Source organism: Musa acuminata, chromosome BXJ2-3 (assembly GCF_036884655.1).
Source record: "Musa acuminata AAA Group cultivar baxijiao chromosome BXJ2-3, Cavendish_Baxijiao_AAA, whole genome shotgun sequence".
Classification (NCBI taxonomy): domain Eukaryota; kingdom Viridiplantae; phylum Streptophyta; class Magnoliopsida; order Zingiberales; family Musaceae; genus Musa; species Musa acuminata.
This window is the reverse complement of record NC_088340.1, coordinates 37,028,287-37,044,985: the sequence shown is the minus strand read 5'-3', so window position 1 is coordinate 37,044,985 and position 16,699 is coordinate 37,028,287. Positions and strand designations below refer to the sequence as shown.

Sequence of the window (16,699 nt, the reverse complement as noted above, 5' to 3'; positions counted from 1 at the left end):
TTACCAAAATAACAGATATCTTATCTGATAATTTTTTTATATCTAAAATATTATTTTAAATATGATATATGAGATTAAGGTTTGTTATTGTTTTAATAATTTTTTTTAATCTAAAACATTAGTATTAACGTGATGTATTAGATCCATTTACTAAGGGTCGGAGGTTTGAGATATGCATTATAAACCAACAACCATATTTCATTCGAAATTTCAAGTGATAGTTACTAATAACTCTGAACAATTAATTGGACTATAATACTGATAATTCTTAGGGTTTGGAATGAGGCATCTTAAGAATAAGGTTTATTAAATACTGTAAATAATATGTTTATGCTTGGATTAATTCGAATAGGCTTTTCGAATTTAATGTCCAAATCCAACTCGACATTAGGTTAGATTTGTCAGACTCGGGTTAGCCTGACCGATTTCAACCCGATCCGGTCCGCACCGGTCCGGCCCGGCTAATTCGTACCTGGCATAAATTAGGATACTAGGGTTTATTCCCGTCTTCTATAAATTAGGATGTCGCGGTCCCTCTTCCGCCACTTGGATATGGATTTTGTGTGGCTGTGGAACTACAGAGGGAGGAGGCGAAAGATCCGCGTATGTGGGTTCGCGATCCACCACGCAGCTCCGCCGATCGTAATGTCAGTTCGATCTTTCTTTCATTTCCTGTGGTTTTTGTTCTTTTAATCGCTTTTCTTTCGTTTCCTGTGTTTTTGCGCCGATGCACGGTGCACCCCGGGCTTCTCTGAGAGTCGTATGACGATCGAGGCCCCAATGCCGGTGCGAGATTGAGTTTCCGTTCGGTGTTTCAGTTCGGTTGATGGTATCCCACGACTGATCTGTGTCAGTGACGGCCAAGTTTAAGATCAATTTTTTTGAAATTATTTGAATCAAATTGATGGTTTGTACTGTGTATCTTAATCTGCTTTAGAAAATTAGTGTTTGAAAAGCTGCTAAGCCGGACTTCTCAAGCCTCTTGAGAAAATTCGGTGGGTTTTTCCGTTTCTTTCCTTGGATTTCTTCTGGTTGAAATTATTACAGATGATTGAATTAGAATCCGGGTGACCTGTGATGACATATCCACATTTTGGAGGTGTAGATGGGTCCAAGTCCCTGTTTTGCAGGGAGAACCTACTTGGAGCTGCTACATTCAGATGACATATCTGGATTTGTCTGAGGCACTGCAGTAAAACCCAGCGTTGGATTCTTTCAGTTCGTCTGTGTCAATATACTAGTAAATTTCAGAACTTTTTGAATCGATCTAATGTCTTTTTGTTGGTCTACCATTGATCCTTTTTCATTTGCTGGTTCTCGTTTAAGTCTGTGATGAGGCCTTTTTAGGAAACCTTTTCAGCTATCCCCTTTTTTTCGTTTTAAATTTCGTTTTAAATAAGACCTTTACGGCCAATAGTTACTTTTAGCTGTCATTGCCAACTAATTTTAATTTTTATGAAAAGCAATGAATGAATCTATATTAATAAGCAGCCCTGTGGTGGATATGGACTTTAGGTCTTATTTACACTAGCTACTATGCTAGATCAATGAAACCTGAAGGCACCCAAATGACCTTCTCAGGGTTAGATAAAGCTCAGCACTGATGGTTCCTCTTTCTTAATAGGATGGAGGATTTATTTTTATCTTACGGGATCACTTGGAGCTTGTTTAGAAGCTGAAAAAATATATGTCTACGACAAAATAGATATATAATGTGAAGCCTTGACTATTAAAGAATGCATACTATTTGCTTCAGATTAAGGAATCCAACACATCTAATTTAAAACTGATTTTTCAGCATTTTATGACATATTTACCAAAGAAACTAATCCATCTTGACATACTTGCTTCAGATCACCAGTCAACAAATCAAATAACTTCTTTAGTGATTAACTTTATTTATTTTTTATATTATTATAATGAATATAGTCAAGTAGTTAATTGAACTATCAATAATGTTAAACTTTGTTCAAATAAAGTTTATTTACTTTAATGTTATCAGTTTTACTAATGAAATTATAAAAATAAAAATTTTAAAAATAATTTTAATGTTCTAATGGGTGATGGTGGATGGTGTTGGTAGTCGTGGGTGTTTGTTATGGATGAGAAGAGCGACGAAGAGAGGTGAGGGTCACTTTACATCTGTATCGACATCGACGCAATTATCGAGTGGCGAAAGAGTTGCTCGATAACTGCGTTAACATCGATGTAGTTGTTAAGCGATGAAAGTGTCACTTGGTATTTGCATTAGCGCCGATGGAATTGTTGAGCGATAAAAGGGTCGTTCGGTATTTGCGTCATTATCGATGTAGTTGTCGAGTGATTAAAAGGCCATCAATATAGATGCAAAGTAGCTCTCATCTCTTATCGTTGGGCTCCTCATCCGCAACAGTCACTCGCGACCCCTAAGCGGTGTCGTCGTCGTCTATCACCACCACCATCGATGTCATTCGTCACTATTAATTCGAATGTTAAAATTATTTATTTATATTTTATTTTTATATTTTTTATGGGTAAAATCGATGATGTTAGGATAAATGAATCGGTTTTACTTTTGTAATTATATAAAAAAATAACTAAATAATATGTTATTAATTTTTTTAAAAATATTTAATTAAGTATTTCCACCTATCTGCTCATAACAAAATCAACCTAATTTTTATCTTGCAACGATAAGCTTCTAAAAATATCTTCAAAGCCATGGCCAATAAAAGAATTACAATAGCTAGATATTAGTGTCGAATTCCGATCAGTCGTAGACCAAACATTACTGACCGGCAAAACCTGAAACCTTGTTTGATGTAAGAGTGGGTCTCATATTTGATTGAGACAATAACTTACAACTTAGAGTTGAAGTTACAATCATCATTCGCATCTGCATTGTTATAGAATCAAGTGGTCACCACGAGGGAGACCCTCCACTTACCCTTTTGCAAGAAAGCCAGAGATCACACCAATACCCAACAACTAACTCTATATCTATGTATATGTGGAATATAAACTTACCATCAATCAAGTATTATGTTAACAAGATAAAGATTTGTGTACCTTGATCAACTGAGCTGTTATATTATCGTCAAATGAAAAAAATAAAAATATCTTTTTTAATGGTTCAATTATTGTGAGAAATTTTTTTATTAGAAAAAAAGACTCATATTCACTTTTTTTTAAATTATTTCTCCGGATTCATTTTCAAACTCATTTTCGATGCTAATAGACATGCTTTCCAAAGAAATACAAATAAAATCAATATGATTGTATTGTTATTATTGTTATTATTATTATTATTATTATTATTATTATTATTATAACATAAAATTTTCCTCTTCAGAAAAAAATGTCGGATTGGGTGATGCCAAACAAAGTTAGCTAACTAATTAATCGACTCTCTTTTTTTTTAACAAAGAAATAATTTTATAATCATCAAAATATGTTAGATAATTGTTAGCTAGGCAGCTAATTGCTCTACTTTCCTTTTTAATAAAAATAATTTTAAAATTATTAAAATATGCCAGATAATTAAGAATATAGTTATTAATATTACAACTATATTTAAAAATATTATATTAATAATTGCAATTAATAGTTAGAGAAAGTGATTTGAGTGATATTGTAGTTGTGAAATGATTTGAGTGTTGGTAAATAATAAATAAAAACTATATTTTAAATATACATTGACATAAATATTATTTAGTAATTTGATAAAATTCGAAGATATTTTTAAAATTTAAAAATTATAATAGAAATGCTAACAATATCCCAAATTAGCATTAGCAAAATGGAACATTCCGAATATGATTTAAAAATATATATATCAAATACTCATTTACATTTGAAATATGTATTGAAAGTGAAATTTGCATTGGCGTCTCAAGACATATTTCAAATGTGCTTGCAAATACATACGAAAGACTTAACATATATCAATCATTTGGGATTGATTATATGGATTCTTTATTATTATTGAGTTATATACAAAATATAATTAATTAAATTAAGAGTACCAAAAATTTATTTATAATTTTAAATAAATTAAAGATTTATTTTTATTAGATGGGATGCTGTTTAGTGTTAGACATTAATGACCTAATGTAATCTTGCATCTTTTTTATCAATAAATAAAATAACTATATAAATAGCTATAATCTCTATTTAATTATAATTATAATAATTACTTCTCACAAATTAAAGTGAATTTGTTTGGGACAAACTTATACTCAGATAAAATACAAATAATAATTTATCTGGTAAGATTCCAAATATTATATATATGTAATTTAAATTTATTTTGTTATCATATATAATTCATAGCTTCAAATTTTAGAGGTTAGCCACGTAATTGAATTAGGAATCAAGCAAAAGAAATCCACCAACTGCTGCTCTCTCGCAGCAACAAACACGGCGTGTTGGTCCGCAACGGAGGTGGTGGAACAGAACACCCTCCCGAATCCGTACATTCTCTCTCTCTCTCTGCTCGCTTCTTCATCCTCCCTCTTCATTCACTGGCCATCGCCCAAAGTTCTCGTCTTGGAGGAATATCGTCGTGGTTTTCTGGACGATTTCCCTCCGACCACCGGTTTTCGGCTTGGTGTGCTCTCTGATTTCGCTGCTTCCGTCCGTCCTTTTCTTTTATTTGGTGCATTTTAAGGCGCGATCTCATCGAAAAGATCGATCTCTCCGGTGCTTTTCCTCCATTTCTGGTGTAGAGTGGTCAGATCAGAATGGGAGGATTGCGTGGATGCAGAAATAGGTAGCAAAACTGTTTCTTTTTCCAAGAAATCGTTCTATGTTCGAGTTTTTGTTCTTCTTGTTAACTAATCAGTTCCTGGCGAGTTTCATGCGTTCTTTGAGCTGTTTTGAGGGACGGAGTTGAGAGAAATTTTAGATTTGGGAAGCATTTCCGCACCATCAGGTCTGTTCTTGTGAGAAAAGATCGATTTTTTCATGGATCTTTAAAGTAACTGGACTCTGGAATCACTGACAGATCAGAAACTCAATATTTCTCATGGACACCGATTGTTGGATAGATTGGATATAGAAAATTCCTTCTGAAGAAGTGGCTTTGGTTCTGCTGCCGCCGCTTCTTTCTTGTTCATTATTCTCTCCTGATATTTCCAATCGTTTCAGAGAATTGGAGGTGTTCCCGTTGTAGAGTCTAAAGGCTGCGGAGCATCTTGGAGATAGCAACACAACAGTTGATCTATCAAGTGGTGAGTAAAAGTATGAGAAAGAATGGGAGCCTTCATCTAGGGAGAGCATTTAGTGACAGAAGATGGCTTATTCCATTCTTTGCAAGCTTGCTGGTCTCTTTCACTCTCTTCATGGCAAATGTTCTTGGGCTATTTGCCACTCACAATCCTGGGGATTCATTGTCCTTCGATGTCAGTTTAGATGTTTCTGAGGGTTATAACATAGAGCCAGAAAGGAAAGAGCCAATGGACCAGACAGTGGCATCGGAAAATGAAGCTCCACGGATAGCTTATCTGTTAACTGGCACAAAAGGTGACAGCCAAAGAATGAGGAGAACTCTGCAAGCAATATATCATCCACGAAATCAATATATTCTGCACTTGGACCTTGAGGCTCCTCCCAGGGAAAGGATAGACTTGGCCATGTATGTCAAGGGCGATCCTTTGTTTAGTGAGGTTGAGAATGTACGTGTAATTGCCAAAGCCAACTTGGTGACATACAAGGGCCCAACAATGATTGCGTGCACCCTTCATGCGATTGCCATCCTGATGAAGGAGAGGTTAAGATGGGACTGGTTTATAAATCTGAGTGCATCGGATTATCCTCTTATGACACAAGATGGTCAGTTGTTGTTTGATATTTAGTTGTTTATATTCTCATTTCTTCTATTGATTGAACTTGCATTTGTCAATTTCAACAAGTTATAGCTGCTGATAAATCTTTTATATCATGTTTTGTTGTACAACTTCCATGGCATTCTTTCTTTTACTATGTCAATGCCAAAGAGGAAATGGAGGAATTCAAACTTGTAATATATTACAGTTTTGTTTATCTTCGCTGACCATTTCCTTCATGATTTTTATCTTTTTAGAAATTGAATTTTTTGATTAAAACCAGCGGCTAGAGATGGCACTCAACTTTATCATGATTCTCCCTTTTCCACTCAACTTTTGTCAATAGAAGCCCCTAGTTGAAGTGAAAGTTCGAGATGGCACTCACCCCCCCAAATTTTCTACACAAATAATTTGGTGAAAAGTTTTTGTAAAAGTACTTTATTTTTTTAAAACAATAAATGGTTGATTCACTTTATTGTAGCTACTTATACTGGATTAGTTTAGATGATTCTGTTGATACACATTCTCTTTAGTCTTTAAGTTTAAGCATCTAACTAATATTGATGCTAAAAAATATTGGGGGGAAAATTCCATCTACAAGTATTGGCTAAAATAAGGCTTGAAATGATCATAGATCAAGGAGCCCTTGACCCAACGGAAATTACCCCGAAATGGTGGAACCAACATTCTTGACTATTATTAATTAGGAATCCATAGTTTCAGTTAAACTGAGAGCTAATTATGACCATTGAGCAAAGTGAAAACTCAAATCAAGGGAACCAAATCTTCAATAGAGCCATTTATCAAGGACTTTGCCCTTTGAATGCGAAGAGTTTCTTGCAGAATCAAAGAATTGTATCATGTATGGCCATAATTTTATTTACCCCAATAATGACTTATTTGATGCTTTGTCATGGTTTTTAACATGGACTCATCGTCTTAAAAAATTTTCTTCAAGAAATAATCTAATAGATCCGATTTCCTTGCGCATCTTTGAGATCTGCCACGTGAATTGGGTTGTGCTGACAAATTGGATCTGTTTTAGTATGCATTAGTCATATTGTTCATAAACACATGTATTATTTTCATTAATACATAGATTCCATCAACTAATAATAAGCATGGAGATTAACTTTCTTTTCAAGAAGAAAAACAGAAGAGTGCATAGCTTATGATTTGAGTATCCATACATGTAACTACTATAAAATCTGTTCCCATTTTAATAATGCCATCATATCTTTGTGTAGCTTACTTGTGTTAAGGTATATGTGCAGATATACTACATGTTCTATCGTCTTTGCCTAGAAACCTCAACTTCATTGAGCACTCACCTATTGCTGGTTGGAAACTGTAAGTTTAAGGCTATTTATTCTCACTTTAATTTCTTACTCAAAATATAAAATTTTCATGTAAACAATTGAATGCAGGACTCAGAGGGCAAGACCAATAATTGTTGATCCAGGTCTTTATTTGTCCAAAAAATTCAACGTTTTTGAAACCAAAGAACGCCGTGAACTGCCAACCTCTTTCAAATTGTACACTGGTAAGCTGTTTTACATCCATCAACTTGAATTTGTTCCTCTGTTTGACTATTCTTTGTATCCGCATCATGAAATTCTGATGTCCTTCTATGTGGGTAATGATGTCTAGGCAAGATTCTTATTCCTGATTTTGTCTGAGAGATTGAACATCTTTAAGGATCTAATGCACCCTTTATGTTTCTATTTTCAGTGCATGCTAAGTGCAGACTGTAGCTTTTGATCTTATAACTTGAGTTCAACATTGATACACAGATCATAGTCTCATAAAACCCATTAGCAAGGTTTTCTTTCACCTTGGTTTGATTATAACCTATTTAGTGTATGTGCTATCTACAATAAAGCACCTCTTTCATTACATATATTGCAACAATTATCACATGTTACATCATCGGTTACTGCTGGTATATGTAATAGACACCACCACTAACCTTGTACCAAACACTCGTACAAATTCTCAATTTTATGTTTTCCTTTACTCAGAAAGTGTTTATATTATATATAGATTACTGACTCATCTTGTGTGCAGGTTCAGCATGGGTGATGCTGACTCGGAACTTTCTCGAGTACTGCATATGGGGATGGGAAAACCTTCCTCGAGTTCTCCTGATGTATTATGTAAATTTTATCTCCTCACCTGAAGGTTACTTCCACACTGTCATCTGCAATTCTGATCAGTTCAAGAACAGTTCGATAAGCCACGACCTACATTATATTGCCTGGGACAAACCTCCAAAGCAACATCCACGATACCTTTCCACCAAAGACTTCAACAAAATGGTAAAAAGTGGTATGCCCTTTGCTCGGAAGTTTGGAAAAGGAGATTCAGTTTTGGACAAAATAGACCGTGAACTCTTGGGGCGATCCGATGGGCAATTCACCCCAGGTGGGTGGTGCAGTCAGAGATCAGATGGGGCAGAACAATGCTCATCAAGGGGTGACGAGTCCAAGTTTCTGCCAGGTCTGGGTGCTGAAAGGTTAGAGCAATTGATGAAAAAGCTTATGTCCCAGGATTTCCGAAACGGGAGTTGTTCCTCATTGCAGTATGATCAAACTAAGAGAGATTGGATTCATAGAAATGCAGCTTAACAAGAGCAAACCCACAATTCTTGGTTCTTTGCACTATATACTTCATGATATCTCTGAGATGTCACCTATGGCATAGTATGAGAGAGTCATACCTGCATCATTGTTCTGGAAGGACTATTATCAAGCATTTGGATCAACATAGCTTTGACTTTCTAATCTATGGATGTTGCAGAAGTCAATTGAGTGTCTCAATGAGTTGGAGAGAGAAATGCATACCGATATCACATATATTGAAATCAAAGCTTGGGGTCAAGCTAAAGAGAAGTGAAAGCTAATGCATGATGGCTCCTAGTTTGTACTTTTAGATGAACAAATTGTATCTGACATTGAAAGACTAGAATTTTTTTCCTTGATTTTTGATATTCTAAAAGATCTTATTTCTTTCTCAAGCATAGTTAAGACATGTTACCATATCAGAGTTAGTTGAATATCAAAGAAAATTCACAATTTAAGTTTTATGTATTGAGTTTGAAACGGTTCCTTAGGGAAAATATTAAGAATATAAATTTAAGATTGCAGATGAGTAATTAATATAACTCTTACTATAAAGTCAAAATCATTTTCATCAATCAGCTTGAATAATGAGTTTTTATGTCAAATTTTTTTAGTCATTACAAAAGACAAACCCAAACAAGTTAATGTTTTATAAAAAAATAAAATAAAAATTATTATCCTCTGTATTGTCGGAGAAGTTACAGAAATAATTTAATTTAAAAATATTATTTCATGTAATCTAATCATATTATATTCCTAATCCTTGGATAAAAAAATTAATATTTTAATATTTAAAATTTAATATATACTTGTCAAATTATAGTACAAAAAATCCGAATATAACAATTTGGACGTCACTTCTTGTGCCGGGATAATGTTACTGGAGGGACAACCGATACGAAGCGCGAAACGATATATAACCCCGAAACGTCATATAACGCGCCCTCTCTTATCCGCCTCTTTCGTTCTCTCTCTGGTTTCTTCTTTTGTGGCCTCGCATGGAGACGCTGAAGCCGATGCTGCCGTCGCCGTTTAGTCTGCCTCGCGGTTCCTCATCCTACAGAAGCAGCATCTGCAAGACCCTTCCACTCTCCTCCGTCCCCGCCGCAAGTTCCGCAACAGCGCCGGCGCGGCCTCTCGCCTCCTCCTTTTTTGTCGCAAGAAAGCTGTCGATGCCATCCCCAATTCCCCTCTCTGGTCAGTCCTTCTTCCTCTCTCTTGCTCTCCCTCCCGCGCTCTCTCGAACGATTCATCGCAATTTTACGCTTTTATTAATCCTGTTTCTTTGACACCTATCATAAGATTATCTCAAATCGAGAGTGATATGGTTGTCTTATGGCATACTAATCTGACCTTTTTGTTTAGTCTAGTCCGATTTGCAGCTTCTGGTGGTCAATCAAGCGTGAGCGTCAGTCCTGAAACAGCTGAATGGGCGATGCAAGGTGTGTTCTCACTTTTGGATCATTCGCACCATATTATTAAGCTTGATTTTTGGTAAAGTCAATCTTCTTTTTCGAGGTTTTTGATGATTATTCTGAGAAATTTTTAGTTAACAACAGCAACAAGCCGTAATATTCCAACTATTTGGGGTCTTTTGCTGCCATTTAGCTATGTACAAGGGAATATCCTTATTTAAATTAAACTTTTTAATTACCAATACATGAAAATAGGTAGAGATTTATATTGAAATTCCACTGTTTCTAGTGTGAAGGATCTCCCCAGAGGTTTTTATTAAGATAACTCTAAATGAACCTTGAAGCATTGAGATCAGACATGAACAAAATGTTAATGATTCAAACAAAAAATATAGCAGAATACAGGGCCTTTGTTTACAACCCTTGTATCTGTGCCATTAACATAATGTCAAACTTTACTAATAATGACTAATATTATTATTTGTACATATTTCTTGTGCTATTAACTTCTCTCATTTCTATTTGTTAGATTGCAACTTTGCTGATTGTCTGCTTGCAATTTTTTGTGTTACTGAGTCTGTCCGTTAGGACTTTCTCTTGTTTACTCTTTTAAAGGGAACCCAAAAGTCCAATAATACTAAATTGGTTCTGGCAACTGCAGATTTTTATGCCTTGCGAAAGGATGTTGAAACTACTGCTCAGCGTGTAGAAGAAATAAGAATATCTGCTGGTCTGGAACGTTTAGAAGCTGATCTTGCTTCACTAGAGAAGAAGGCTGCAGATAGTTCTTTATGGGATGATCGTTCGAAGGCACAGGAAATACTTCTTTCCTTGACTGATGTCAAAGATAAAATCAAATTTCTCAATGATTTCAAATCTCAGGTTTTGAATTTGTCAACTTTTTGCTTGTTTCAAGCATTATATGACATATAACATTAATAAATGTGTAGTTGATGTTTGAGAAACTCATAGTCATAAAACAGTAAGAAAAGTACCTCTTTCCAATTGCACAAACAGTATACACACTCCAATTTTATCTCAACCAATGATTGCAATTTCAAGTATTGCACCCATGTTGATTACTGGCTGAACCAGTATGAGTCCAGTACAATTTAACATACTGATGTATTGGTAGACAGTTGGTACTGGTACTTGAAGGGGGAGGAGAACAAAAAGAGAGGAGGAGATGATGCCACCGGTGGCTGCAGTATCAGTATTTTACTGGATTGGTTAGTTCAAAATTTATCAAATATCCACGCACTGGTTGGGATCACTTGGTAATAGATGGAATCTGTTGCACTTATCTGGAATTGACAGGGATCACTTAATAAGATATTATTAATTGGTTGATGATTAGCTGCAACTGGTGTGAGATCAGCTGTGATTAGCTTAGGATCTATTGAGAATGATTGAAGTTGATCATGATGACGATGGAATAATTTCTATTAGCCAAATATCCACGCACTGGTTGGGATCACTTGGTAATAGATGGAATCTGTTGCACTTATCTGGAATTGACAGGAATCACTTTCGGCACATTGGCATCTAACAGTTACTAATTGATGATATGGCAGTTGTGATTTGTAACTGTTTAAATAATCGAGTTGTTTTTTATTTAAATGTCACGAGCTGAAAAAGAAAAAAAAAAGGTGAAATTATGATATTAATGGTAACTGTTGATACTTGCCCTTTGTTCTAATTTTATCCATTTTGAATTAGGTTGAAGAAGCTGAAACAATAGTTAATCTGACTGAGGAGTTGGAAACAATTGATACTGGTCTTCTTCAAGAGGCTTCCAAGATAATTCGAGAACTAAGCAAGGCTCTTGATCGGTTTGAGTTGACACAACTTCTTTCTGGGCCTTACGACAAGGAAGGGGCTGTAATTACTATAACAGCTGGTGCTGGGGGTACTGATGCACAGGTATGCAACCAATGCATTTTTCTTCTCCAACAATTTTTGTTTTTGTTAACTGGACAGTTATTGCTTCTAAACTGGTTTCCTTCTGACTCTTGTAATTAATGCTTTTTAGTAATTAGTCATATTCTAAGTGACAAAAGTTAGGCATGGATAGTTGTTGTTCATTAACTCCTGGTGATGTCTTTTAGTTCTGGATGGGTTTAACTGTGTCTTTGTTCTTGGACAATATTTAAGAAAAACTGTTCATGTTGATGGTGTTATAGGACAAATGTTTGATTTGCTTCAAGGTGCAGACATCTGTGCATTTTTGGAATTGATATTTTTTCAAATGGAGTAGCAAAGGTTGTGACTACTGCAATTGCAATTTGATCCCTCATAGATGAAACACTGAATGAGGAGTTTAGGTTTTGGGAAAATGTGAAACTTAATTTACTACTCTGTTAAAAAATATTTTTTGTCTATTACCATGTATGATATGATGCAGCTTCATTACTTAGCCAATGCTGAGTGTTAGAAGAAACTACTTGGAGAAAGGGAATTAATCTTCATAATGTATAATATTTAACATATTCATAGTACAAAATCCTTTTAAATGATTCACCTGAATTATTAGTATTATAAGTAATAATGGATGATATGACATTGATTATCTCTTCTCAGTTGCTGTTGCAAACCTTTCATGTGTTGCTCTCTTCTTGTAAGACTTTTGCTTTATCTTCAGTGCAGGATTGGGCAGATATGCTACTTAGGATGTATGTGAGGTGGGGAGAGAAGCAAGGATACAAGACCAAAGTGGTTGAGAAATCTATGGGTGAGGAAGCTGGAATTAAATCGGCTTCAGTTGAACTTGAAGGTCGTTTTGCCTATGGATATCTATCAGGGGAGAAAGGAACACATCGAATTGTTCGTCAGTCTCCATTTAATGCTAAAGGACTTCGCCAGGTAATCCCACACCCTTTTCTATTTGTTGATCTGTCATTGTTTTTGGAGAATGAAAGAGAAGGATAAGTTCCTTTTATATAAGGATCATTACTACTTCAAGAATTAATATATTATGCGTACAGAGTGGTAGACCAACCTGTATGACCTGATATTATTAAACATGATAATAAAAAATAAATCTTGACCATCACTGAGCTTTATGGTTTGCTACCCAGTCTTTGATTGAACCGATAAATACCAGTTGCTACATTTTTTTCTGACTAATATTTGAAACCTTGGTATAAACCATGTTAAAACACCAAAACTTCTGCTTATGCCGGCTGGCTACTGGAAAGGGAGTGGTGGTGCCAAAGGTTCTGGACCTGCATATAAATCTGTCTATGATAAATACAGACAACAGTGTCATTGCAATTTACCCAGTTCTACCTATTTCTTCTGAGCCATCCGTTCACCTCCAAACTTGTTTGGAATTACATCCACTCAGATCTGATGGTAATCTGACATTTTGCTATCTCTAAATCCAATCCAACTATTTAAAATGTCCCATGTGGTGTGTTCCTTGCAGTGTTGATACTTTGCTAGATAGGACACTTTGTATGTTGCATTCTAGAATTTGTTCTGATTTTGTGCTTGCTTCAATTGTAACATCACTTTTGGTCTTCAGCAACATGCATTGTTGTCATATATGTGGAAAATGAGCTTCACTTGCATGAATCTATCACAGATAATATATTATCTCTATTCTGATTGTTTTGATAAGGATACCTGCAGACGAGCTTTGCTGGTGTTGAAGTTATGCCCCTTCTTCCTGAAGAATCTCTAGATTTAGACATACCTGAAGAAGACTTGGAAATTAGCTATTCTAGAGCTGGAGGAAAAGGAGGACAGAATGTCAACAAAGTGGAAACAGCAGTTAGAATTGTTCACATTCCTACTGGTGTTGCAGTTCGTTGCACAGGTTTGTCTTATGAAAGAATTAGTTTTAAGACCAATTTAGCCTTTTCACTAAAGCAAATAAACATCCAAATAAATTATGTTAGAAAAAAGATATTTCAGAGTAAACCTGAAACAAAAATCTGCACCTAAGTAAATATCCAGTGTTGGGTGTGTACTTGGTATCAAATTATCAAAGTTCATTCACAATATTGACAGCACAAAATGCATGAGATCTGGCTAGTAGAACACCTTTTTCTTGGTAATTGCAGCATCTTTTTTTTTTTTTGTCTCAGAAGGCTTTGGTTCATTTTGAATCAGGAAATTGGTATAATATAAAAGAATGATTGCCTTCCTTTTCTGACATCTATGATATATTTGGTCAGATTGAATGTTATCATCGGGAATAATTACAATTGTTGACCCTCAGACTATATGATACAATATACATGAACTGGTGTCAAATATCAGGCCTCTCAGAAGAATCCAATAATTGAATCTCCAAAAATTAAGACAGGACATTTCCGTAGTGTATAGATGCTTGTACAAGTTTCATGTGGATGTCTACATTTACTTAATGTTTAGCTCGAGAGTTTATTTAGATTCAACTAGCATTTCAGAAAGAAAATAAAAATCTAGAACTGTTAGAGAAGGCAGAAAACTTAGTGTTGGATATAAAAGTTTTATGTCGAAGTGCTAAAACTTTTAGTGTGGTAGTGATACTATCCTGGATAAAGTTTCAAGGAGAGCGGACCCCCAATAAATGGAACACTACAATTAATTACTGTTGTTGTTGTTGTTGTTGGATAAGTGTCAATTAGTGTCTTGGAGCGCTGTCAAGTATCTGATAAATTTTGTCTGAGATGAACAATTCAGATGTGGACTGTACTTATTTATCAATGTGCTGCTGCTATCTCAAACTAGAACCATTCCTCACTGAGGATAGCAAATCTAAATAACAGTATGGAATTTTTTTCTTGAGATTTTTCTATGCTAATTTTTTATTAAAAATCCTTCATAGCCTAGATCTTGGAATCTTGTTTTAAATTTAATATTATATATAATTTTCAAATCATTGATCACAAATTTCTGTTTAAGGCTAATCTTCAGGATCAGTTAAGATATCACATACTGTATATCTGTATGAAACAACAGGATAAATATTCTTGTATGTCATAGATCTGTTTTTTACCCTTAAATTAAATATCTGATTTCTTTTAGTGAACTTAGCACATCTGAGCCTTTGGTATATACCATATAACTAGGGAAAATATTGCACAGATTTAGTGCCAATACATGTTGATAGTATTTTCAACTCAAGCATACGTTGGATTTTACTCCTGGGGCTCCCCAGTTTGCCACAGTTGTTCATGTATACTGGTTTATGTTATTTAAGAATAGTACAATTCTTAGTTGGAGGTACTTTACCTAATTAGGCACTAATTTCTATCTGATCGACCTTTTTGATTCCAGAGGAAAGGAGTCAGTTGGCTAACAAGATCAAGGCCCTGAGCCGTTTGAAAGCCAAGCTGCTCGTAATTGCAGAGGAGCAGCGTGCTTCCGAAATCAAACAAATAAGAGGAGATGCAGTGAAGGCAGAGTGGGGTCAGCAGATACGCAATTATGTCTTCCATCCATACAAGCTTGTGAAAGATGTGCGGACCGGGTATGAGACATCAGACATCTCATCGGTGATGGACGGGGATCTTGAGTCATTTATAAAAGCTTACCTCAAATACAAGTATACTACCAGTGTCAGTGAAGCGAGCTTAAAATAACATATTGCGTTAATTTATTTCGCCTTATTTCTTTATTTGTCGTTTATGTTGGCAATCACATTGTTACTTGACATTTAGAATATGTATCACTTTAAGCAGCTTTTAGTAGATAAAGAAAAAAAAGTTGCTCTTTTTATGTGAGGACTTGGGGAGGTTTCCTCATTTTTGTGGTAAGTTCTCTCTGTATGGATCTCATCTGATTCTTCTCTTCCATGTACTTATTTCAGAAATGCACCATTTCCAAATCTCCTCTTTGGCCACTGAGAATATAAGATCATAGTGTGTAAACTTATACTATACTATGAAGTCAGGAATCACACTCACATGTTGGGTTCACAAGCACTAGATTTTGAAGCACTCTGTCTTACACATCCACCTGATTGGTGGGACTGATCTGAGACCTTTTATCTCAAATCTGAGATAAGAGTAGTCCCAAATGTATAATGATTGAAGTTGAATCATACATTATATTGTGAAGATCCCTCATGATCAAATCATTGCAGCTTATTGTAGAGCTGTCAAAACTTCTGGCCCCCTTCAAACCAAATGTTTTAAGTCTTATGGGATACCTGTGGGTCAAGTGGGATTCTCAACAAATCATCTTCTGGCTTCCCAGATCATGTCGAACTCATCGGATAATCAAGAATATTTTGGATTCAAGAATATTTTGGATACTTACTTTTCGACGAAATTTCCCGGTGGGGAAATGATTTCCCTGCAGAGTTTTGTTCTAATATTTTCCTGTATTTTGATCAGGATGAATGAATGAATAGTTCTTTTCTTTCAAAGAAAAAACAAAAACAAAATCATTCTGCAACTCTTACACACAAATGTTACCATGTCTCTTTTTCAAAGTGGATTGAGAAGAAAGACTGTTTTTAAGAACATTGTGTATAAAAAGATGAATTAACTAAGAACTTGGATTTGAAGAAAAGTAGGATCAATAAGTCATCAAGCAACTGAAAGAAAGCCCTCATTTGAAGAAAAGTAGAATCAATGAGTCTTGGAGTCTTTACTTCCTGTAGAGCTGTGGTGGAGATCAGACTCAGGAGAGGCTCTTGATAGCTCAGGTGGGTTACATCAATCACATGGGAGGCACCGGTGCATGAGCATTTGGCAGACACAGGGGATGGCCATTGTTGGTACTGAGTTACCTAAAGGACATGATTGCAAGTTTACTTGGGACAGATTCACCTGCACCCAATTTCCAAGCAACTCAGGAAGTTTTGGAGAGAGAGAGAGAGAGAGAGAGATATCTTCTGAACCCAATGTTTTTACACCTCCAA

General features: G+C 35.3%; 2 protein-coding genes and 2 non-coding genes across 6 annotated transcripts; all 4 read left to right on the top strand.

The window, feature by feature from the left end:
• The first annotated feature begins 544 nt into the window (after positions 1–544).
• On the top strand, positions 545–8,883 carry LOC103979180 (beta-glucuronosyltransferase GlcAT14B-like). 2 transcript variants are annotated; one of them, XM_018824060.2, is made up of 5 exons: positions 545–647; positions 5,128–5,811; positions 7,079–7,154; positions 7,232–7,347; positions 7,872–8,883. In XM_018824060.2, the coding sequence occupies exons 2-5, from the start codon at positions 5,223–5,225 to the stop codon at positions 8,429–8,431; spliced, it is 1,341 nt and encodes a 446-aa protein (XP_018679605.2). In that variant the 5' UTR covers positions 545–647; positions 5,128–5,222; the 3' UTR covers positions 8,432–8,883. The 2 variants fall into 2 exon arrangements, with proteins under 2 accessions (XP_018679605.2, XP_009393514.2); XM_009395239.3 differs by lacking the exon at positions 545–647 and adding an exon at positions 4,348–4,750.
• LOC135608617 (small nucleolar RNA snoR134) lies at positions 728–868 on the top strand. The gene has a single exon (XR_010485594.1). It is a non-coding gene; the product is annotated as a small nucleolar RNA snoR134 (small nucleolar RNA).
• On the top strand, positions 1,071–1,186 carry LOC135608602 (small nucleolar RNA Z278). The gene has a single exon (XR_010485581.1). It is a non-coding gene; the product is annotated as a small nucleolar RNA Z278 (small nucleolar RNA).
• A 492-nt stretch (positions 8,884–9,375) lies between the features above and the next one.
• On the top strand, positions 9,376–15,549 carry LOC135607995 (peptide chain release factor PrfB1, chloroplastic-like). Of its 2 annotated transcripts, none has more exons than XM_065100369.1 (7): positions 9,376–9,622; positions 9,796–9,867; positions 10,502–10,722; positions 11,560–11,763; positions 12,487–12,702; positions 13,474–13,660; positions 15,109–15,549. In XM_065100369.1, the coding sequence occupies exons 1-7, from the start codon at positions 9,424–9,426 to the stop codon at positions 15,411–15,413; spliced, it is 1,404 nt and encodes a 467-aa protein (XP_064956441.1). In that variant the 5' UTR covers positions 9,376–9,423; the 3' UTR covers positions 15,414–15,549. The 2 variants fall into 2 exon arrangements, with proteins under 2 accessions (XP_064956441.1, XP_064956442.1); XM_065100370.1 differs by having other exon boundaries at positions 9,569–9,622; positions 9,791–9,867.
• Positions 15,550–16,699: the final 1,150 nt, after the last annotated feature.